This window comes from Vanessa atalanta, chromosome 3, assembly GCF_905147765.1.
Source record: "Vanessa atalanta chromosome 3, ilVanAtal1.2, whole genome shotgun sequence".
Classification (NCBI taxonomy): Eukaryota; Metazoa; Arthropoda; class Insecta; order Lepidoptera; family Nymphalidae; genus Vanessa; species Vanessa atalanta.
In genome coordinates this window covers 5,445,499-5,468,729 of record NC_061873.1, presented here as the reverse complement: position 1 = coordinate 5,468,729, position 23,231 = coordinate 5,445,499, and the positions used below count along the sequence as shown (strand labels likewise).

The window sequence follows — 23,231 nt, the reverse complement described above, 5'->3', positions numbered from 1 at the left end:
TGTAATTTTCCTTAAATTCTTAACTATTAAAATATTTTTTTAACGTTTGTATTCTTAAAAATAATTTTAAAAGAACATGTTTTATATCGACTCACAAAAAACATTGACACGTCGGGATAGTTCTTTAATTTTGACTGGAAGTCATACAAGAAATGACCATAATGAATTTGAATTATTGAATACACATGTACCATCAACGGGACGTCTTACTAGCGATTCTGGGGTATCCCTTGCACAACGTCCAAAAGGTTCTGTACGGAAGGAAATCATTACGGCGCTCTTTGAATCTATGCTGGATAATATAGTTGAGTCCTGGGAAATTATTGGACAACGTAAAAATGAAGAATTTGTTTCCGAACTACCCAAAACTCCAAGTGAATTAATAGTTGTTAACAAAAAAAAGAAAACTGTCGTAGGTTTGTTATTTTTTGTTTTTATTTTTAAATTATCTATGCCAAATATTCATTTATTTTGTAATACCAAATACAATTTCACTATATTCCTTCCCATATTACTCCTAACTTCTGAATTTGTTAGTAATCGATTTTTAATATTCCAAACCATTCTATCTGCTTTTAAATATTTAGATTATATATAATAAGCAGAATGATTAAACTTCGGTATAATTTTCAGTAAAAAGATCAAAAACTAAGAAGAGTCGCTCCAAAATTGAATTAGATGAAAGTACACAGGTAATGTATAATACAATTAACAGTATAGGTAATAGGTAGGTGGTATAATTTTTAATCAAAAAGTTTTCAATATATTTTTACATTTAAGAGCGACTTACTACAACTGTGTTGGTGGTCAGCACCTGATGAGAGAGCGTATATCCGCTTTCGTAATGGAAATGTCTTCGAAGGAAACATTTCAATGAAGTGTATGCATGGCGAGGGTCGTTATCAGTGGTCTGATGGTACAATATTCTTAGTAAGCATATCTGTACTTATTTAATAATTGCAAACTTTTGTTAATTATATAGATTGAGTCTTTCATAGTAGATACTTATAATAATTTGAACCTATGCTGATGGCAAAAATTATATTTGGTACTTAATTACTAATAACTGCTAAACCGGTGGTTGGGCTTTAAGCACGACCGTCTATATTATTTTGGTTTGAAGGGCAAATGAGACAATATAACTACAGACACTAAGATTGGTATCGTAATATAAGGAATGATTACAGTACGATGTTTATGGGTAGGTGACCATTAAATGGTCGTTTTGGCAGTCCACCTTAATATGTAGAAAAAAAATTTAATCTACTACTAACAAATTAAAAAGCAAGTAAAAATTAAAAATGATTGTTATTACAGGGGCAATTTAAGGATAATAAAATCATGGGAAAAGGTGTTATTCAGTGGAAGAATGACACATGGTATGAAGGTGATTTTGTTGGAAACCTTCGTCATGGTAAAGGTCTATACGTGGACTCGCGAAATCAATGTTCCTATTCAGGTGGTTGGCATTACGGAACTAAACATGGCGAGGGCGTTATTCACTACTCAGGATTTTTTAAAAATTCTTACGATGGACAGTGGGTTCATGTAAGATTAGCATACCCCTAATCTAAACCTTCAAATAATAATGTAACATAATTATCATTAGTAGTATTCGCCCACTGACTGTTATTTAAATTCGATCATCGTTAAAATCAAATATTTGAAGAAAACATATGTTTATGAATTTCCATGTTTCGGTCTTTTCTTCTTAACAGCGTTAAAGTTGGTTAATAAAAAAATTGGTTTACAGGAAAAATGGTTCCGAACTGTTTTGTTTTTATCTACCTATTTATATATATTCTTTAGAGTTCTCGAATTTTAGTTTATAAAATGATAAAAAATAATATTCATTTTAAAAATAACATAATAATCTCTATTTTCAAAAGAATGTACGTCATGGATTTGGATCCCGAGAATATTGTGAAATGAGTGGCTATAAGGGGGAGTGGGATACGTCTATTAGAGAAGGCAAAGGCTTAATGATATGGCCAAACCATGATGTGAGTAAAATTATTATCTATTTGCTTATAGAATCAATTAACACTTTTACCAAACCAGCTCATTTAGTTCTACAGAGGCGAATGGAAAAATGGAATTATGTCTGGATATGGCGTGTATATTTGGGATGCATATTACAATAATTCGATGTCTTCTCCGTCCCTTTGCGCATATCGTGGTTCATGGGAAAAGGGGACACGAAATGGATACGGTGTATTGAATCTTGGATTAGGACTAGGTTCTTTTTACAAGGGTGAATTCAAGAACAATAAAAAACATGGCGTTGGAAGATTTGTTACTAACAATGGACTTATCCTGCAACATAAGCAATTATTTTTTGATGACAATATTGGTCACCTGAATTCGAAGGTGCAAGAAAATGAATTTACTGGCCATCTATACACACAATTAGAGGAACCTTATACGTTTGATATATGTGATAATTCTGTTGGTCTTATTTATCATATTGAGCAAGGTATCAAAAATATCGATAAGCAACACGAAATAAGAGCCGCAATTATTAACGATTTTATTGAATTTAATAAAGCAACTCATTCTTTATCTATTGCTCCTAAAGAGGAAGTACGAGGAGAAATAAGTAAATTTGATTTTGATGATTTTATTGAATTCGAAGTGGACTCATTGCGTAAGGCCCTTAAATGTTACGAAAGTGATTTAAAAAAGATATACTACCGATATGCAACAATATGTAACCGAGAGGAAATACACTTTACTCCTGTTCTCATCAGATTGTATTTGTGGCAACTATTTTATGACTGTAATATACATACCAAAGGATTGACTTTATTTGAAATTGATAAAGCATTTCATGAAAACCCGGACTGGATTTCGAAAAGACCTCAAGATCCATTCGAGACAATTTATTTTTGGCAATTTCAACACTATTTAATAACCGTTTCTAGAAAACTGTACGCAAAAAAACACCTGCCAACTAAAAAGCCAGACAGTATGATCGGTAATGCGTTCAGGATATTCATGGAAAAAGATGTTTTACCCGGTGCTGGTCGTAGGAGAGGTATTTCATTTAAATTAATTTATACATAACAAATATTAATTCAATAAAATTATGATAAAAAATTATAATTTTCATAAAAGGTGCCTATGGCTAGGGAACTGGCGAGTATTATAGTAAATTATTTACACATCTTCAGATTGGTAACGATTAAGTCTCAAATTAACACAAATCGATTTAATGAAGTCCTACCCCAACTAGCATACAAGCGGTATAAGCAGACACTGTATCACTTTCTTGCTACATACGGTATTTAGGTATCTACTCTTAACCTGCATATGAGCTGTTTACTGAAATTTGTACCTTTCTTAACTTGTAAATAAGGTATTCTTATATGTCTTAAACAGCGAGGTGATATAATAGTCGTTTAGTTGAAACGATTTTGAGCTTAATGATATCAAGGTGAGATATTGTGATATGTGATTTTTTGTACGCTATCTATTTGAAAAAAAAAACCACTGCTATTAAAGTAATATTCTTTGTACGTCTGAGTTTCCTGGTCGTCTTAAATTATACTTTAATTAACAACTGCGTAAAGGACATTGCTGTAATGATATTACAATCAGTGACACAGAACGAAACAAATTAAGAATCCTTATATGACATAAATGATTATTCTGATGATGACAATTATTTCTCTGCAGATGAACAGTAAAGTATTATAAGTGAATATTTTAAAAATATTGATTTCAATACTCTTAAAATATTCATGTTATCGGGAACTACGATATATGGTTAACCAGATCCAGCTAAGGCGAATCATTGACGCCAGTTTCTGTTTGTATCTGAAAATTAAACCTTTGCTAGAATTAATTTTTGTTGTCAGGCTGAACAATGATGCAAAATAAACGTAAAAAATGGTTCAAACTATCATCTCTACATTTTAGATAATTATACGTAATTTAGTGCCGGCAAGAGCTTACTGCGACCCAATATTAAATTAACCCAATATGTACCAGCATTCTAAGTTTGTTTTTCAGTTCATTGTATTAGAGAACCGCAAAAGGGTTTGGTAAATTAAAAAAAAATACACAATTATATTTCACCAACAGAACTTCTATATCGCCAATATAGTTCTTATTTAGGTAAAACCGTGAGATATTTTAAGCGGCTATTATAGCGCTTCTTATATTGCATGTATGCTAGTTGAGACGTCACTGCATTTTTTGAGACATAGCACTTGAAATTTGTAAAAATGAAAAAGGATACTTAATAATCTGCTCATTCCCATGTCCGCCTCCGATGCGGATGTTCAAAATAATCCTGAAAAAAAGTCAGACAGATATGCATTGAGGCCCTGCATAATCGCGCGGCGTAGGTACGAAAATTATAAAAAAAATTAGATCCTAGTAATTTGTTGCATCCATTCCATGACTCCCGGATACCGACAAAAAATTGGCAGATAGCATATTTAGGCTTAGACGAAATATGCCTTTTTTATGCCTAGCAACCTTTTTCAAATTATTTGTTATATATAAATATAACAGTGAAGGTATGATCTATATGAAATCAACAATCAATAAGTAGGTAGTTATATTAAATAAGTATTATTAATTATCTTTTTAGGAAATTAAAAAATATTAATTGAATATCCGCTAAAACTCCGCCCCACCTCATAAGACCGTTGTTAATAATGCTTTATTTTTAAAGGGAAACTTGTAGAAGGATATGGATCATTTGTTCCATTGAAAGGTCTTTATGAATTATACTGTAGCTTAGGAGAGCCTTGTACGATACGCAAGTTTTTATGTGCTATTCGACAGTCTCCTCATTGCTCTACACAACCACAACAATTTATCGTTGAAGATTCATGTCCTATAATGGGATTGAATGCTTATATTTTTGGTAATGAGATGACATTTATAACTGGTAATGCTCAAACTTTTATTATTTGTTTTTAAATTATATTTATTTAATCATTAATCGAATAAAAATGTTTCAGATGATCCTATTGAGAATAATGCGCAAAAATTAAATAGTTGCTTTAGGTTATTTAATATAAGCAATTTGTCGAGCAAAACTGTTATAAAAATATTTTCATTCATATTCCCTCAAATCTGTGTATCAAATAAAATAATAGATTTAAATGTAGAAATAACCTTTTTTGAATTTTTTGAAGCGTTTATTATATGTGTTGAGGAAAGTATCCGAGTTTCAAACGAAAATCAAGAAAACATTTCATTGAGCAATAACCCTGAAGCCTTACTCAAACATAAGATATAAAAGTAATTAAAAAAATATTGTTATTGCAACATTAAATTATCTTGTTTTAATTTTTTTGTATTCCTTTAAATAAATCATTGTAAAATTCAAATGTATAGATGACTGGATATTAAGTAGGTTGTTGGTACTTATAATTGCTTTAATATCAAACTGAATGTCTAATTAATATTGGAGGTTTCGATGACCTATTTATATATTCTCAGACCATGAATAGTGCCTCGTTGGGCTAATGGCTAAATATAGGGACCCAGATTCCGAGATCCTGGATTCAAACACCAGATCAGGCCGATACACTTATTGGTTTTTTTTTATCGAAAAAATTATAGTATCAATGTAAGTGCGTGCACTCATGCCTCGGAAAGCACGTAAAGCCGTTGTGCCTGCGTAGTTGGCTGATCTCTCTAGAATTTGGCGTTGGATTGACGACACCATCAATATATACCCTACACTATATACATGTTTAACATTATAAGAGCATCCGTAATATAATTACTCGGGATTAATGTAAAATATATATCTTATTATAAGTAGTAAGACCATCCCATAGACGGTAACGAAGTATGAATGTTAGTTAACTAAATGCAATAATCGAGGTTTATAAATGTTGTATAAAAACTCCCATTAAAAATCAGAGCAATAATTGTTAATATCAATAACTTATTTATAAATTGTATAATAATATCAGGTACATAGGGCCGATACTACCTAATCTAATAAAATATCGAAAGACAGAATCATAATCTTTATCTATCTATAAGTTCTTAACACATAAACGACCTAATGAAAGTAGTGATTAGCCCTATAATAATAGTTTACCTTTAAATCCAAGTCAATAAAATTATAATATCATAGTATTCATATTTTATGAGAATCTGCAGAATAAACCTTATTATTCGATATCGACGATCCAAAGGTACTGGCCAAATAAAGCACCTGTAAGCACCTACATATTTGAAATGAATGACATTTTATTTGTTTAATACTGTTTATAATAATTATTCATACATGTCAAAAAGCTTTTTTTAATTAATTTTATAGATTTCTTACAATGAGATCTAAAAACGCAACGGCTAAAAAGCCGCAACAAATTCTTTTCTGTAAAAATACCTATGGACCAAAAGTAAAAGTTCAAAATTGGGATTATCAAATGCACGTGGAAAAGAAGGATAATTATGTATACCGGGATAATTTGAGTAATCACCTCAGTACCTATTTGCGTTGGGGCGATCAAGATCAAAACATAGGAAAAAGTGAAACACAAGCTATGCTTGAACAAGTATTTAGTAAAACAAATCCAATTTATGCTTTTAAGCCCCTTGTTAATTTTACTTCATACCCATGCACTGAGTAAGTAGAAATTAACTAGTAGTAGTAAGTGAGTCTTAACCAAAGATTCAAATCCGGTGAAGCACTACTGAATATTCACGTGCTTATATTTTTGTTTGAAACACATCTCGTGCTTGGCAGTGACGGAAAACATCGTGATGAAACCAAATTGTGGCAGATGTAATTCTGGTACAATTCACATTTGACAAAGACTCGATCTCAGATACAAGTTTGTTCCTATTTTAGTCTACATGTCCCCGAGAAATATTAGCACGGTGTCTAAAAATTTGTGATTATAATACACGTGCTGATATTTTTTCGAATAATAAACAATATATATTGAATCTTCAGTACCCCAGGTCGAAATAAACTGATGAAAAATGCAAATTTGGCACAACTTCCATTAGACTTCGGTGTTATGGACTATCTTACAACTCAACAAGATGAGTATAGAAATCCTTATGCGACCGTTGCTACACCGGTATGTTTAATCCATTACTTATGCAAATATATGAAATTTGTGACATAACAATTGTTATACCTATAATTTTTTATACTACATTTTCAAGTAAAATATTATAAAAAAAAACACCGAAGCATAAATTTAAAAACATTATTAGTGACTTTGCACGTGTAGAATATAGAACATATAATTTTACAAAACCTCTAAAAACAAATATGATATGTTCAATGTTTACTTTATTTTAAATATAGGTAATGAAAAAGTTTGTTACACATAGTTCCAATACTAAAAATTGCTACTAAATTATATAAAGTACGATTTAAAAAATTATTCATTCTATAATTTGAATTAGTCTTATATTTTATTGTGATGAAATATAATAATATTACAATACGTGTATGTTGTTTGGCCCAACTACAATTTTTGTTTTCTTACGAACAGATTATTGAAATTATTGTTTGGAATTGTCATCCATATGCCTAATGTCTAGACGTTAACATAACAATTACAATAACCTTCTTAAATAGTCAGTTATCATTATTTTTGTTTTACGTGCAATTTCTCGGAGAATCTACTGCAGACCAGCCAACTTACATTACGCGTATTGTTAAATTTTAAACTATATATATTATTAAACATATATATTTTTCTTCAACAGTTAACAATGGCTTCACCAGTGTGGTTGATGAACCGAGTAATTCGGTCCGATCTTACACATAACCATGGAACAGCGCCCCCTAAAGGAGAATATCAATGTTTAGATACTCATACGCCGATTGGTCATATTCGTCAAATGAGATTGTTTCGTTACCAGTCATTTAATCCAGCGACATGCGTACAAAATTTTCCTTCTGTTGATTTATCAGTCAACAACAAATAAAATACATGTGTTTTAAAATTCCTTTATTACGTCATAATCTAAAAAAATAATCAAAAATGAATATCATAGAAAAAATAACGATAGCTAGAAAACGCTTAAATTACAACATGAATAAATTAATTTAAAAAAAAACACAAAATGTTTTTTTTTTTTATAAAACTTAAATCTTTCCGTAATGGTACACATTGCGAAAAAGAAAACAAATAATCAAAGCAAACATGAAAGAAAACAATAAACGACGTCATTTAAAGTTCTGAAACAGTATTCAATATAAATATACCCAACTTTGTAAATTATCCGTCATTCGCTGTAGGTACTAGCTTGTTTGGTACCAAATTAGTACCACACATTTTAGGTAAAACATATTTTATTATTAAATTTTAAAAGTCGGTAGTTGTATCGTAGAAAAAGAAAACTTAAGAAAATTAAACTAGTAACTAAATAAAAAAAATTAAAGTTTTCAATTACATTTTAACACCTTCATGCAATTTCCTTCGTCTTAAATTTCCATTACTATAAACACTTGCTTTTCTTAAAATTAAACATACTTATTTTATTTAATATTTTAGTTTTTATATTTTATTTTTTTATATTATATAATACACATAGTAAGGCAAATTTAAAATAGATATTTGCACTGCATTTTTAAACATTTGTGATTCATGAGCATCATTAAAAAACTGTAGGTATTATATAAAGTTCTAGCTACTGTGAATGTCACTCATAACGTAACAGTCATTTCAGTTATGGTTAATACGGGAGCACAGTAAATAGTGACGAATTTATGAATAAGATATATACACATACCCACATAAATGAAACAATTTTATATAACATTAGTAAGCAAAATGTAGCACCTCCCTGGACGTTTTACTAGTTAAGCAGCAAAGAGTTCCAAAAGGTGTCTTACATAATTATTGTGTTAAAATGCTATGTACACATAAATTAACCAACATCCTATAGCCAGTATGATGTTTATAAATATTTTATAGAGTAACAAATAAGAGCTTAACTTTAATAGTTATATTTTAATAGGATTATAGGAGCTAAATTTTACTGTGCATGTGCTTAGACAAATGGAGTACCCTGTATACTAAAATCTCTTTCTAAATTTTTATTTTATAACAGTTGTAAAAAGTGCGTCTTTATAAGGGAGGTGATCGTTTGTTCTCATTTCACCTGTTTATGTTAATGCTGAAAGTGTTTCAACTACAAACGCCTTTTCATTAGCTTCAATTATATATATCTTTTTATCTGCTTTACTATGAGAAAAAATGGCCTTCTTTACTTTAAATATGTGTAAATTTATTTCGAAATTTAAAGTAACATTAACAAATAACCATTTCTTTAACCAACAAAAAATAAAAATGATCAAATCACATGTAAATACATAGGACATTGCGACTATTAGTTTTATCTTCATCATATAGTAAAAAAATATATCACTTCATTGTTATGTGCTTATGCTTAAACTATTTCTATATTCGATTTTATTTCAGAGTGGCAAAAAGAAGAAATCTGTGTTGTTAATGCAGTTTGTATCAATAATTGTCTCATCAATCTATAATCAAGCAAGCAAGATAACGGACATGTTAAGTAACATAAATCAGTGCCATATTATTATTAGATATCAATTTAGTGACTGAAACGGTTTGAAGATCAAACATTTAAATTCATCATGTGCAAGTTTTTAATATTTATTTTAGTAATATAAATATATTTTTGGGATAAGCTGTTATTAAATTAGCCAGTAAAACGTATACAATACGCGCATTCCAAGATGGTCTGTTTGAAGACTCTTCTTAACATTTGCGCGTGTTAAGGGGTAAAATATTAATAAATCGCTTTATGCGCATTCTCATCTCTAAGTCATCTGATGTCTTATCCATGTGGCAAGATTGTTTGATTGTAATACGATCACATTCTTGTTTATTAAGCATCATACAAAATAAAGGCACGAATATTTCAATAAGCGCACACCCTTAATCCTAGATGAGGTGGTTTTTAGTATGTTATATTTTAGCTTTCTTGTCCGTCATTTTGTTCGAGAATATGTGAAATAGTTTTCAAACCTACGTTGTAGTGAGGTATACTTGCAACCTTAATCTTTAAGTTTTAAATAATGTATGTACTGAATGAACCTAACGCATTTTCGCATTAAATCAATAAATAAAAATAAATAAGTACTAAGGCTAGATAATCACAATTTTCAAACAAGGAATGGCGGTAAGATCGGTTCTTAATTTAAATATGATTGCATTTAAAAGTTTTTGTTTATAAGCATATTTTTTTGTATCAATGAAACTTTTCTCGGACGAATCTCGCATAAAAAATCGACGAAATAATTCACAGAACAAGCTGTAACAACAAATTATTGAGGAGCAAAGGATAAATTCGGGGGGAATTTATATTTTGGTAAAATCCCATACCTCCACTGAGTTATAAATTATCACATCATACTATTCAATTTAATCATTAAAACTAAACCACTCCATTTATTACTCACTTAGCGTTATAATTAATTTGAAGCAAAAATGAGTGCCAGATAAGTATGATTCAATATTACTCATCAGTTTCCCACTTCTAGTGGGTAAGTTGCACCACCTACTTGTTATAATTAGGTGGTAGAGCTTTATGCCCAAACCGAGTATTTATTCTATCACTAACAGCAATTTGTACTGCTTGATTTTCAGTGTGAATTTCTGTGCCTATACTTTGATATTACTTACCATTCGTTATTTGCCTATTATAAAAAATCTCTTGCTTGCACAGCTTTGCCATCAATGTAATTTGATGTGGCACATGATTTATGTTATTGTTTTATTTCTAGTAATGGAAAAATAATTCATACTTCATTATTGAACTATTATGGATAACCATATTATGAATTTTATTCATTGTGTAAATAAAAATATTTTTATTTTGCCAACTTTGATGAGAAATTGATGAAAAGCCTATATTTATTTATGTATTTTCATGTGAATTTACACTTTTGAAATATTTTATATCATACATATGCAATGTTTGACAATAATACAAGTTAAGGGAAAATGTAAAAAGTAATTAAAGAGATCAGTGAGTACGCCGTCTTTTAAATCCTTTACCTTTTTTAGATTTTAGCTTATGTTTACGTGCTATACTGCGAGTGCCGGTAACTTCGTCTGCTAACATACCAACCGTTGTCAACTTTTTCCTTCGATTTTTTTCTGCCTTAGTAACTGGCAAACGAGTCAGGTAATTCTCTTCATATTCAGTTTTTTCTTGTTCATACTTAGATATTGAGTGCTTAACATGATTTCCTGTAGTCATTTCCAGTGGGGCTTCAGAGTATTCTTCACGGAGTTCTCTCATAACATTTGAATTAAGAAACTGTTTTTTGGCTCTTTCCTTATTTTTCTTTTCACTGTCATTCCTAGATATACTATCATCAAAATGCACTGCTGCCAATTTAGGAGGTACATATACATTAGACTTTTCACTTTTTTCTTTTTTGTCACCACTATCTGATTCACTGCTGTCTTCTTCGTCATTTTCTATCTTACTAACCAGATTGGCGGGGTTGGCGTGATATGATTGGGGATCATCTTCTGTATTTCCAACAACTGCTGTTTTAACAAGTTTATCAATTTGATATTTCAGTTTAGAATCTATTGGACGAATTTTTTCCAACACAGTTCGTATTTCAACAAGCCTGTCTATGGAAGGATCAGATTCAATTTTCTCTCCAGAACATTTCCTCAACACTATATATGTTAAATTAATTAGATAACTGAGAAGCATTTGATATTTCATTTCTAAAAAACTCAAACCCTTGTCCGTTGTTATTTCTCCACTTTTAACTCGTAACAACATATTATCTACTAATTGTGAAACTTGCTGCACATTCATGTTCATTTCTTTTAATAATTTTACAGCTTGTGGCAAGTCTGGCTGTTCCATTTCATCCGTAGCCTGAAATTGTAATTTATGATTCCTTACTAAAAACGTATTTACTATAATAGTTTAATTTCAAGAAAAGCACTTGTAACTAAAATAGGTGGGATTTTTAAGAAAAAATAAAACAAAAATACCTGAACCATGTTGCTCCTTTTGGTACGTGCTTTTTTATGTAACCTAAATTCTTTATAATGTAATAAACTACATAAAATTTTAAAATTTACCCTTTTCACATAAATAATGTAATAACAGATAAAGTACTTATCATATTTCTCACATTATAATTATAAAATAAAATAAAAACATGAAAGCGACGCGTTCCGTGCGATCTAAGTAATAGCCCAAAGAGTATAATATAAACTTCACTCATGAAGTAATAGCATAGCCAATAGTTATGGTGTAGATAATAGGTATGTCCTTAAAATTACATGCGACATTAGTGATGTGACTTAACGAACATGACAACAAATAAAAAATATTTGTCTTGATCATTTCATTTAAAATATTTTATTTAAATCCGAAATAAAATAATCTAATTCAAAATATTTTAATATTTACAAATTCTTCATTTTCATGAGCTGGTTGTCGATAAGCTGAAAGGTAGTACTGCATACTAAAAATTAAATGGCAAATTTGATATTTTTTTGCAGAAAATACTACGTAAATTTTAATATTATAATAAATCAATATTTCATGTTTCATGGCAATAACGATTATACGTCAAAATACAAGCCTTAAATTGTTCATATTTCATAATCTTTAGATCTTGTCAACTATTTGTCATGTCTAAAATCTAAGTAAATTGCAGTATACGGAATAATTTTTTTCTTCTACTAATAAAATGAATAATATTATGATTTTATCACTTTCATAACAAAGAACATCAAAATATCAAATATGTGTACTGTTAGTATTCTATTATGAAATTAATTCTTATTATGGTATTAAAATGATAATAATTTTCCTTTTCTTTCGTAGCTTACTTTACAGATTTTAACATTGTTGGTAAACATAATAATATATGGTCATGGGTTTTATGTCCCTGGTGTCGCACCAGTGGAGTTTAAGAAAGGTCAAAGGATCGAAGTTAAAGCAGTTAAAATGACAAGTATCCATACACAGCTACCATATGAGTATTATTCTTTACCTCTCTGTATACCAAAAAATGGAACATTCGTATACAAATCCGAAAATTTAGGTGAAGTTCTACGAGGAGATCGAATCGTGAACACACCTTACGAGGTACACATGGCTGAAAATATTAAATGTAGACTTTTATGTCACAAACAAAATGATCCAATCAATTGGAGCGTTGAAGAGTCTGAAAAAGTTGCAAGCCGCATTGAACATGAGTACTTTGTGCATTTGTAAGTTATTATTATTTTTGAATTAATCTAAGGTGGATTTGCTACTAAAAGCATGTATCATATAAAAATAATGTAACAAAAATTTTAATACATATAAGTATGAATGAATATGATGATTCAGAAAACTTTTAAAATTTAGTTATATATGTATAAATTCATGCTTTTAGCATAATATTTAAACTCATTTATTCTATTCTATGTATTCTAATCATATTACACATATATGTTATTTTACATTATACTTTTATTCACTTTATATTCTATATTGTAGATTGATTGACAATTTACCTGTGGCGACAAAAATCATTAATGTTGATACTTCTGAACGAACAATAGAACAAGGTTATCGCCTTGGATTTATGTCTAAAGGAAAAACATACATTAATAATCACCTGAAGTTACTTCTCAAGTACCACAAACATAGCCAGTAAGATATTTTTCACTTAATTATAATTTAATATTTTTAAATATAGAAACTACTTAATATAATTTAATTGTATGTGAAAATGTGGTTCTTTTTCTTTTAATGTCTTATAGTACCACAATAATTGAAGTAATTTTGAACACAATTTAATAGCTAATATTGTTTACAGGGATTCATATAGAGTTGTAGGTTTTGAAGTAGAAACATTTTCGGTTGATAAAGATCATATGACTTTTGTTGATGACTCATGTCAATTTTCGTCAGAAGCCAAGCCTCAGCTTGTTAATGAGGATACCGGGACAAAATTATACTTTACATATTCAGTGGAGTGGGGAGAATCTGAAATTGAGTGGGCTTCTAGATGGGACATATATCTTGGCATGAAAGATGTGCAAATACACTGGTTTTCTATTGTTAATTCAATTGTTGTTCTCTTCTTTTTGTCAGGTAAGATTTTTATATATATAATACATAAAATATTAAATATTTTACTTTTTTATATTATTATTATTGTTTGTCTGCAAGCCAACTTTAAATAAATATATCACAGTTAAATATGGATATGTAATACCATGGAACTTAATATATTATTAATGTTTAGGTATTTTAACAATGATAATAGTCCGTACATTGAGAAGGGATATTGCAAGATATAATTCTGATGAAAAAATTGAAGACATGATTGAAGAGACAGGCTGGAAATTAGTACATGGTGATGTGTTCAGACCACCTCCCAAGAGGATGTTATTTGCTGCTGTTATTGGAAGTGGTATTCAAATATTTCTAATGTCCCTCATAACAATATGTAAGTCTTAATTTTAGCTAATATCATAACATATATATCATTCTTTGCTAAATTGAATATTTTTTATATTATATAAAAAAAATATATATCAAAATTTTATATTATCATTCCAGTTATAGCAATGCTGGGTATGTTGTCACCAGCTAGCCGTGGAGCCTTAATGACTGCAGCAATATTCCTCTATGTGTTTATGGGTCTTATAGCTGGTTACTATTCAGCTCGGTTGTATAACACAATGAAAGGAAAGCAATGGAAACAAGCTGCATTCTTGACTGCTACACTATATCCTGCAATTGTATTTGGATCATGTTTCTTTTTAAATTTCTTCATCATGGGTAAACATTCTAGTGGAGCCGTACCTTTCTCAACAATGATGGCACTTTTGTGTCTTTGGTTCTGTATATCTCTGCCTCTAGTTTACTTGGGTTATTATTTTGGATGTAGGAAACAACCATTCCAACACCCAGTTCGAACAAACTTTATCCCAAGAAAAGTACCAGAACAAGTTTGGTATATGAATACTTTGGTTTGGTAAGTAAAATAATTTATTTTTTAATGGTAATAAGTCCTTTTTTTCAATTTTACAAATGTATGTTTTTCATGTTTTCAGCATTTTGATGGCTGGTATACTTCCATTTGGAGCTGTATTTATAGAGCTGTTCTTCATTTTTAATGCTTTGTGGGAAAATCAATTTTATTATTTGTTTGGATTTCTATTTTTGGTATTCTGCATACTTGTTATTTCTGTATCACAGATTTCTATAGTAATGGTTTATTTCCAACTATGTGGTGAGGTAAATATTTATAAAAACAGTAATTATTAAATATGATCACTCTTTAATAATATAAATTATAATAAACTCCTTAAATTCTAGGATTATCATTGGTGGTGGAAGAGTTTTGTTATTTCGGGAGGATCTTCCGTATATATACTGATTTATTCTATATTTTATTTCTTTACAAAACTGGAAATAACAGAATTTATACCAATACTACTTTACATTGGTTACACAGGTAAGAATTTTATATGCAGGTATACATATTGTGTAATAAATAGTGGTCATTTGCAATGAAGAAATATTTCACTGCTGAATAGCAGCCTCATCTTCTGTTAAAGAGAAGGTTTAGAGCTTGTTCAACCATATTGCTTTATGCATATATATTAGATGCAAATGGTCTTGGTTCACTACTTTGTTTGCATGTAATTTTAATTAAAAAAATAGCTACTAGAACATTCAATAAAAGAAACAATTTCAGGAGATTTTCAATTCAAAATTATTTATATTTCATAAAGTACATCCAATGGAATAGTTACAAAGTTGTGTTTTCAGTTGTCCAGAAAGTGAACTTCAACAACACATTTTCAGAACTTTTTTTGCCTATGCATGCACATAACAAATTGTCAAGTTGCCAAATATTCCTGTTTGGTAAAGCAGCTTATACAATGGATGATATAAACATTTTAAAAGGGCAATAACATTTTTTACAGGACTTATGGTGTTGACATTTTGGATCTTAACTGGAACAATTGGATTCTTTGCAGCATATACATTTATACGAAAAATATATGCTGCGGTGAAAATTGACTAATTAAGGACTTGAAATTGGATCTATTTATTTCTAAGCATTAATTTAAATATTGATTATGTGCGTGTAATTAGTGTAAATAATTTTAACTAAATAGCTTTTTGTTGTATACTTACTTATATGTCTACTTGTGCATTACAAATAGTAAAATGAGTGTTGCTTAGCTCATTTTTTAATTTTTAATTAAAAGGTTGTTGGCCTAATTTTTAGAAAAGACAATGCACAATGCTAATTCTAAATATTTAATTGATAGAACAAACATTACAAGTGTATTTTAAAGCATCATTATATGGCAATCGTCATCAGGTCCGCGCGTCTTTCAGCCCTCGGTAACCGTAATGTTATTCAACTTAAAAATATACATAACAAAACTGTACTTATATAAAATTTTTCCTTTTTTTTCAATAGCTCAAATATTACTTATTGGGCTTATACTTTGAATTGTTTCTGTTATAAAAAAATTTGGGAGCAGTAATACTGGTAATTTTTTTTAATGTAAATATATAAATCTCCAAATAAAATTTAATTACAATGAAACATCACATAATATGATTTGGATTGACTCTCCAAAGTTCGAAATAATTATCTCATCTTCTGGAAACAGGAACTAAAATGTTCCATCACTATAAAATTCAAATTCTGAAAGATTAGTAAGCTTTTACAAATCGGATGTCATCAAATCATGTCATCAATTACATTATAATATCGATATATAAGAATAAAACATATATCGATTCATATGATATAATCGGAATTATTGAAAACGTTTTGTAATGTATGTACAGTTGTACTCAAGCTATTTTATGTGCGGACCTCATCCTTTTTAAATGAATAAATACTTCACATTGCTATAAGTGCTTTAACTTGCAATAAATTATTTCAAAGAGAATTGACATTTATCTTAAACCTTTTGTTTATCACATCATCATGTTATAAAATGCATTGCCAAAGTATTTACTGGTAGCTAAATATAATATATCTTCTGACCAGGTTACTCTGTAAACCTATCAAAATAATTATAAGTCTAAATATCAAATAAAAACAATTTTACTTTTTTAATGAAAGGAATGTTAAGTAAGTAAAATAATAAGTTTTAGCTACATCTAGACTGTTTTATAGTTACAATATTGTTATTATATCTAAGCGTTTAAGTACAACGTTATAATAAATATATGCAATGTCAAATTTACTTTTTTTTTGAGTAATTATAACCTAAATATGAGAAAAGCCTAACTATTAAATGCTATTATTTAAATAAATTATATGATATGAGCTATCATAATATTATTATTGGAAAATGATTCGCTGTTCTCTTCAACTTTTGTCTGTTGCACAATTTCATAGTCTGCGTAACGTCATAAGTCAACAAGTGTCAATTGTGGAGTTGTCAATATTGTGATGTCACAATGGCAAGTGAAATGTCATTAAAAAACTGATAAATAGAGTATATTTTAAAGTTATATTTTTTATTGTGAATTCTAAATTGCTTATACATTTTTTGTACAAAATGGAAACCAAAGTAGCAGTTGTTACTGGTAGTAATAAAGGTATAGGGTTTGAGATCGTAAAAGGGTTATGCCAAAAGTTTAATGGTTCTGTATATCTAACTGCTAGAAATGAAGAACGAGGCAGAAAAGCGGTGCAAAAACTAGAAAAGTTAGGTCTCCGACCTTTATTTCATACGTTAGATGTTACAAGCGAATCTAGCATAGAGGAATTTGCTAAATTTATTTCTACACGTCATTCCGGCATTGATGTGCTCGTAAACAATGCCGGTATTTTAGATTTTGATAAGCCTGTGCCAACTTGTGAAGAAGCTAAGAAGCTTATGGATACAAATTTCTACAGTCTTCTTACAATTTCTAAGATACTTTATCCACTTCTTAAAAATGATGCTCGAATTATTAATATGAGCAGTGACTGGGGCTTGTTATCGAATATCAGAAGACAAACGTGGCTAGATATTCTTGCAAAGGATGACCTCACCACAGATGAGATATTGCAGTTTGTTGATGACTTCTTGCAGAATGTTAAAAATGGTAAAACTGCATTTGTTTCTTTTGCCGGGCACAATGGTGACTATAAAGTTTCCAAGGTTGCTCTGTCGGCTCTTACTTTTGTACAGCAAAAACAGTTTATTAAACAAGGGAAAGATATATCTATCAACTGTGTCCACCCTGGCTTTGTTAAAACAGATATGACAAAAGGAATGGGTGATTTCACTCCCGAGCGTGGAGCCCGAGCTCCTCTGTATCTAGCACTGGAAGCACCACAATCTCTTAAAGGCACATTTGTGTGGCATGATTGTCATCAAGTGAACTGGGATGATTAGTTATAAAAAAAAGTTAATATTGTTTTAATTCTGTGATAATAGTGTCACATACACTTAAACTTTAATATATGTTTTTTTAGTAACATTTGTTTTTATGTCATTTGATTTACCTAAAAGATTATGTCAAATAAGAATTGTCATTGTTAACCTTTTACAAAAAGGATTTATTCATTTAGACTTATACCATTGAAAGAAAATTAATCAATAAGTTAACCATACACTGAAAATAAAAATGATTTATATATATAATTTTTTTTTTAAATATTTTCACATAATTGATTTTATCAATGTCTTTTGATAAAGACTACAACTATACAAAAAAATATACTTTCACTACTTTTCCTTAATACAAGCTATAGTGGTAAATCTATGAAGTCACAAATACAGTATGTACCCATTATGTTCACAAAAAAAATCTTCCTTTATCTTCGAAATTTAGTGATCAATATACTATAATATGTTAATAATTAATAGATTTCGTAATATTTTTTTAAAAGCCTACCCATTGGTACCTAAACAAGCATGTAAAAAATGCGAGTATATTGAAGCTGTGCGTGTGCACAAATGTTATTTTTTAGTTTATGCTAAATAATAAAATCAAGGAATACCTACATAACAATATAACTACACTTATACAATAAAATACAATTTTTGTTATATAGCTACCTTACATAATTGATGATAACAAAAAACTACGAATATAAATAAAAACTCTTGTTAAAAAGAGGCCTAAGCCTCTTTACAATATTTATTAAGCTATTTAAGAGTAAATTTATCATTTTTCGTATTTATCAAAAATACAACAATGTTTATTAATTATATCTATGTAAAACCTAAACGCAGATTTAAATGACTGCTCTAAAATGTATAGTCTGCAACTACATTTTATATTTATAATATCAGTATCCAAAAAAAGGTTAAAAAAATGGAAATAAAAAAACCCTAATTAAGTTATATTTACTTGTTTTACAGAATTAACTTCAATATATATAAATAATTTTAATAATTTTTTGATAATAAAAACAAACAAAATGAAATGTTGACTGGGAATTTTAGAAATATTACAAGATATTTAATTAAAAGCGTGAAAATCTTGCGAATGCTTTAAGTTAAGTGTACATACATAAACACAGTTCGACGCCGACGCCATCGCTTGGCTCAATACTAATCAAGTAAATAAATCATCAAATATACTTAAATATTACATTTTAAAGAATGTAACGGACAAACTTCTACATTGTTCTGCGAAACTGGTAGCTATTAGAGTATTTATTTTAAAATATAAATATTGGGCGAGTCTTTCCAATTCGATAAAATAAAATGAAAGCGCGATTATGATGCATTTGTCATGTCATGGATAATTGGATAAATTATCATTTGCAGTTCATCTTAATCACACATTCAACTTCTGATTAAATTATTCGATTTGAAAAGTTAGGCTTCCTATATGACAATTTAATCTTAGATATAAGATTATTATTATAGAACTGTAATATTGGCTTGTACCAAAAGTAAAGTTAGTTACTCACGCTGATGATTTTATTTATACGCGTGGGTGTTCAATAATATAGAATATATCAAAATCGTTTTTATTATTTATCTATGTTTTTCTTTCTGTCTGTTTAAATACGTTTGGTCGCACAACAGTAAAATAAAATAAAAACTGTAGTATTAGCATATAAATATATGTTTTTGTTCTACTGTATTCCTTGAATGTTCTATAACATGTATAGGGATCCATATGTAAGATTAAAAAAGTAATCCTCATAGTTTGTACGTATAGTATCATCATATTATATCCATCCATTAAAATCACATATTATTTGCCAGAATTTAGTAGGTCTTATACACATACACAATACTCCATAATACAGGTACTCATACACAATAATTCGGTCCTATCATACGTATTATAAAGCGTAAATAAACGAACTCTAATAAACTTATGGAATATTTAGAAAATGATAACTATTTTTTTTATTTTATAATGTGTTCGATAAAAAATATATTGTTTTTATCATATTTATATCAATTTAAGCCTTACTTTTTGTCTAAACTCTAAACAAATTTACTCTAATTCCTATAGGAAACGGTGTTCTGTTCTATTGTACGAAACCCCTCCATAAGCAAGTTTGACTGGCATGAAATGGCATGCAACGATACGACGTGAATGGTTTGTTGCATTAAGATACCACTGGTTTTGTTAGGCAAGTGAAGTAATCGGAGAAAGAGTGTATAGCTGCACCATTAGGGCCTGGGTGGAACTGGTTATATATTGGTGGATTTAGTTAAAGAAGTATCGTAGAGACAGCTTCGTCTGGCGCCTGGGTGCAAGTAGTGTTCTGGCGATCTCTCCTCCCCTTAAAATAATTTTAAGACGTCTTCTGGGGTGTCTCACTAATTATAATGCCGATGATGGTAAATTCTTGGATACCCAAGAATTTACCATCATCGGCAAGGCACCCGGGTTTTTTGCTTCCTCATTTTAAATGTGTCTGACGGATGTTTGGCTCCTCTTGGATTGGATGTATGGCTGCTAACAAAAAGTATTGAAACAGTTACCTAAATATTACAAAAATTAGGTCTTAGACTGATAGCTTGATTTGAAAAAGCATCTGGGGGCATATTATCGCCGAAAGTGTGTGACATTATCGATTATTAATAATATATACGTATTGTCAAACATACATTAAAAGCAACTCTCAGATCTTAAGAAAAGTGAGAAAAGTTTTTATGTATCTTTAGCACTTAAAACTGGCCCCGTGACGGTGACCTTCAAAGTATATATTAATACATACACAATACATTTTGTTAATTTATAAAATAAGCCAAATGGCGATTCTAGGATCTTGCTTTATAGCCATATTTATACTGTATTTATATAATATGTAGATACTAATACAATATAAATATTTATTTCAAGAAATATTGGTTATTCTATGGATTGAATATGAAGACTCAGTGACAAATGTAAAATCTTAGCCATTGGAACTGCGAGCATAAGTTAATCAGCCTATAACTTCAAACAAGATAAAAAAATAAGAATAGTCGAGTACTTACATACAGTTAAGTAAATAGGGATCTATGTGACAACGATAAATCTCATTAGCGATTTCTCATTGTGTTAAAGACTGTCATAGGGATTCACTTGTTCTAGCCCACTTATTGTATAACAAAATCGTAACGGCGAATAGGCAAAGGGTTGGTCCTATATATACTTATCTTACTGCATATATATATATATATAATGGCTGAAGCCTTAAAATGGCTATGTTCGCAATAATATATTCTTATTTGTAAACCTTTTACTGAAGGGTTATGAGGTTAAGTAGGAATTACCTTTATAAACACTATTATTCAAAAGGCTTCATAGTCGTATGATTTCAAAATAAAGACAAATAAATTTATTAGTAAATACGGCAATCACACGATAAGAACTTAAGGCAGATAAGGTAATACCTACAAATAAAAATGTTACATCAGACATAAAACAAAATGAACGCGTATCACGCAAACTTCGGTATTTTGATTTCATTATAGTAGATGGAATACCTGTCCATTGCCGCTTAGTGAAATGAAGGGCAATAAACAAAATTAAACGTGTCGTGGGAAAGCTTGTCTGCATTGTCAACAAATACATATCTTGTAATTGTTTACATCGTCCGAATTAGAATATTTTTTTAATCTTTTTTTTTAACTATTCTTTTATTGTAGACCTGTGAAAGCATATTATTTACAGACACGCTGTTTTAAAAGTATACCTCCTTTTAATAATCGTCCCTGAAGATTTTTATCTTTAATTTGTTTTCTTTTTACGTATTGTTTCGGTATAAGAATGGCTTACGATATTGAAAACTACCTTAAATATTTATTAAAAATAAATAATTAATTCCCACAGATAATAGGTACAATGCAAATCTTAGCGCAGCTGAATTTAAATAGTAAAACTTATACGATTACTAATATAATTATTATTATACACTTCACTCGGTGCTCGTAAACAATGATTTTATCTGTAAAATAACAAAAGTTATCAACATGGGTCACTCTTTGTTTGTTATGTTTAAATGATATTGAAATATGAAGATATTCATAAATAGATTATAAATTTTACGTTTTGTAATTGCAAAAATTATATTTTATTAAGTTTACTGAACTAATGTAATGTATACGTATATGTTTACCTCAATCCTTATATATATATTTGAACGACAGCAACTTTTGAATTTTCAGTAAATGAAATTTTCCTCTGCACTTTAAATTTGGACCACTAATTTCAGGTTTTATACTAAGCAATTTATATAACAAATAAGAATAAACGCTAGAAGTTGTTATATAAAATTTGTATACTTCGTCGTTGAACTGTTCTTCAATGTAATCAAAATTATCTTTAAGGGCTATCATGCATTTTTATCAATTTTTAATAAAAATAATGTATTTATATAAGCGATGAATAAGTATCTGTTATACTTACTTTGAAATTTAAATACGGCTAGGTCTTTCAAATGCACTATTCAATAGAGACAGCGACATTTAGAAATACAATTGAAAAAGTATAGAATAATCTATATCAAAATAGTATACGGCTTACCGTTTGTATACTATTTTGATATACACTACATCTTAAGGCAGTTTCGGACTGGTCATATAGTCGGGGTGGCTTACGACACTATCACGACTTTTCCTACCAATAGTGTTAAACGGTTCATATATATTCAAAGAAGATGAAACCGACTATTTTGAATAATAGTTTACCCTGGGACTTATATTTCTGAATTGATATTGCGCAAATTGCGCTCAAAATATTTCTATTCTTAATTATTATAGAGTCACTAGGACCTTACGGTCCATTTC

General features: G+C 29.4%; 5 protein-coding genes across 5 annotated transcripts; 4 read left to right on the top strand and 1 right to left on the bottom strand.

Annotated features, from left to right (window-relative positions):
* The first annotated feature begins 76 nt into the window (after positions 1-76).
* Positions 77-5,257, top strand: LOC125076894 (radial spoke head 10 homolog B-like). The gene is made up of 8 exons (XM_047688623.1): positions 77-420; positions 641-692; positions 781-930; positions 1,318-1,548; positions 1,890-2,003; positions 2,071-3,037; positions 4,685-4,903; positions 4,977-5,257. Exons 1-8 carry the CDS (start codon positions 77-79, stop codon positions 5,255-5,257), a joined length of 2,358 nt encoding a protein of 785 aa, XP_047544579.1.
* A 1,010-nt stretch (positions 5,258-6,267) lies between these two features.
* Positions 6,268-8,017, top strand: LOC125077123. The gene is made up of 3 exons (XM_047688935.1): positions 6,268-6,604; positions 6,935-7,064; positions 7,705-8,017. Exons 1-3 carry the CDS (start codon positions 6,306-6,308, stop codon positions 7,924-7,926), a joined length of 651 nt encoding a protein of 216 aa, XP_047544891.1. The 5' UTR covers positions 6,268-6,305; the 3' UTR covers positions 7,927-8,017.
* On the bottom strand, positions 8,011-12,222 carry LOC125077122 (neuroguidin). Its single transcript, XM_047688934.1, has 2 exons — positions 11,997-12,222; positions 8,011-11,877 (listed from the first exon to the last, which is right to left on the bottom strand). The coding sequence occupies exons 1-2, from the start codon at positions 12,003-12,005 to the stop codon at positions 10,999-11,001; spliced, it is 888 nt and encodes a 295-aa protein (XP_047544890.1). The 5' UTR covers positions 12,006-12,222; the 3' UTR covers positions 8,011-10,998.
* Positions 12,223-12,630: 408 nt separating this feature from the next.
* LOC125077061 (transmembrane 9 superfamily member 4) lies at positions 12,631-16,115 on the top strand. Its single transcript, XM_047688851.1, has 9 exons — positions 12,631-12,768; positions 12,841-13,229; positions 13,501-13,656; positions 13,823-14,100; positions 14,255-14,458; positions 14,572-14,989; positions 15,069-15,252; positions 15,334-15,472; positions 15,948-16,115. Exons 1-9 carry the CDS (start codon positions 12,760-12,762, stop codon positions 16,046-16,048), a joined length of 1,878 nt encoding a protein of 625 aa, XP_047544807.1. The 5' UTR covers positions 12,631-12,759; the 3' UTR covers positions 16,049-16,115.
* A 1,317-nt stretch (positions 16,116-17,432) lies between these two features.
* LOC125077062 (carbonyl reductase [NADPH] 3-like) lies at positions 17,433-18,460 on the top strand. Its single transcript, XM_047688852.1, has one exon. It carries the CDS (start codon positions 17,553-17,555, stop codon positions 18,375-18,377), a length of 825 nt encoding a protein of 274 aa, XP_047544808.1. The 5' UTR covers positions 17,433-17,552; the 3' UTR covers positions 18,378-18,460.
* Positions 18,461-23,231: the final 4,771 nt, after the last annotated feature.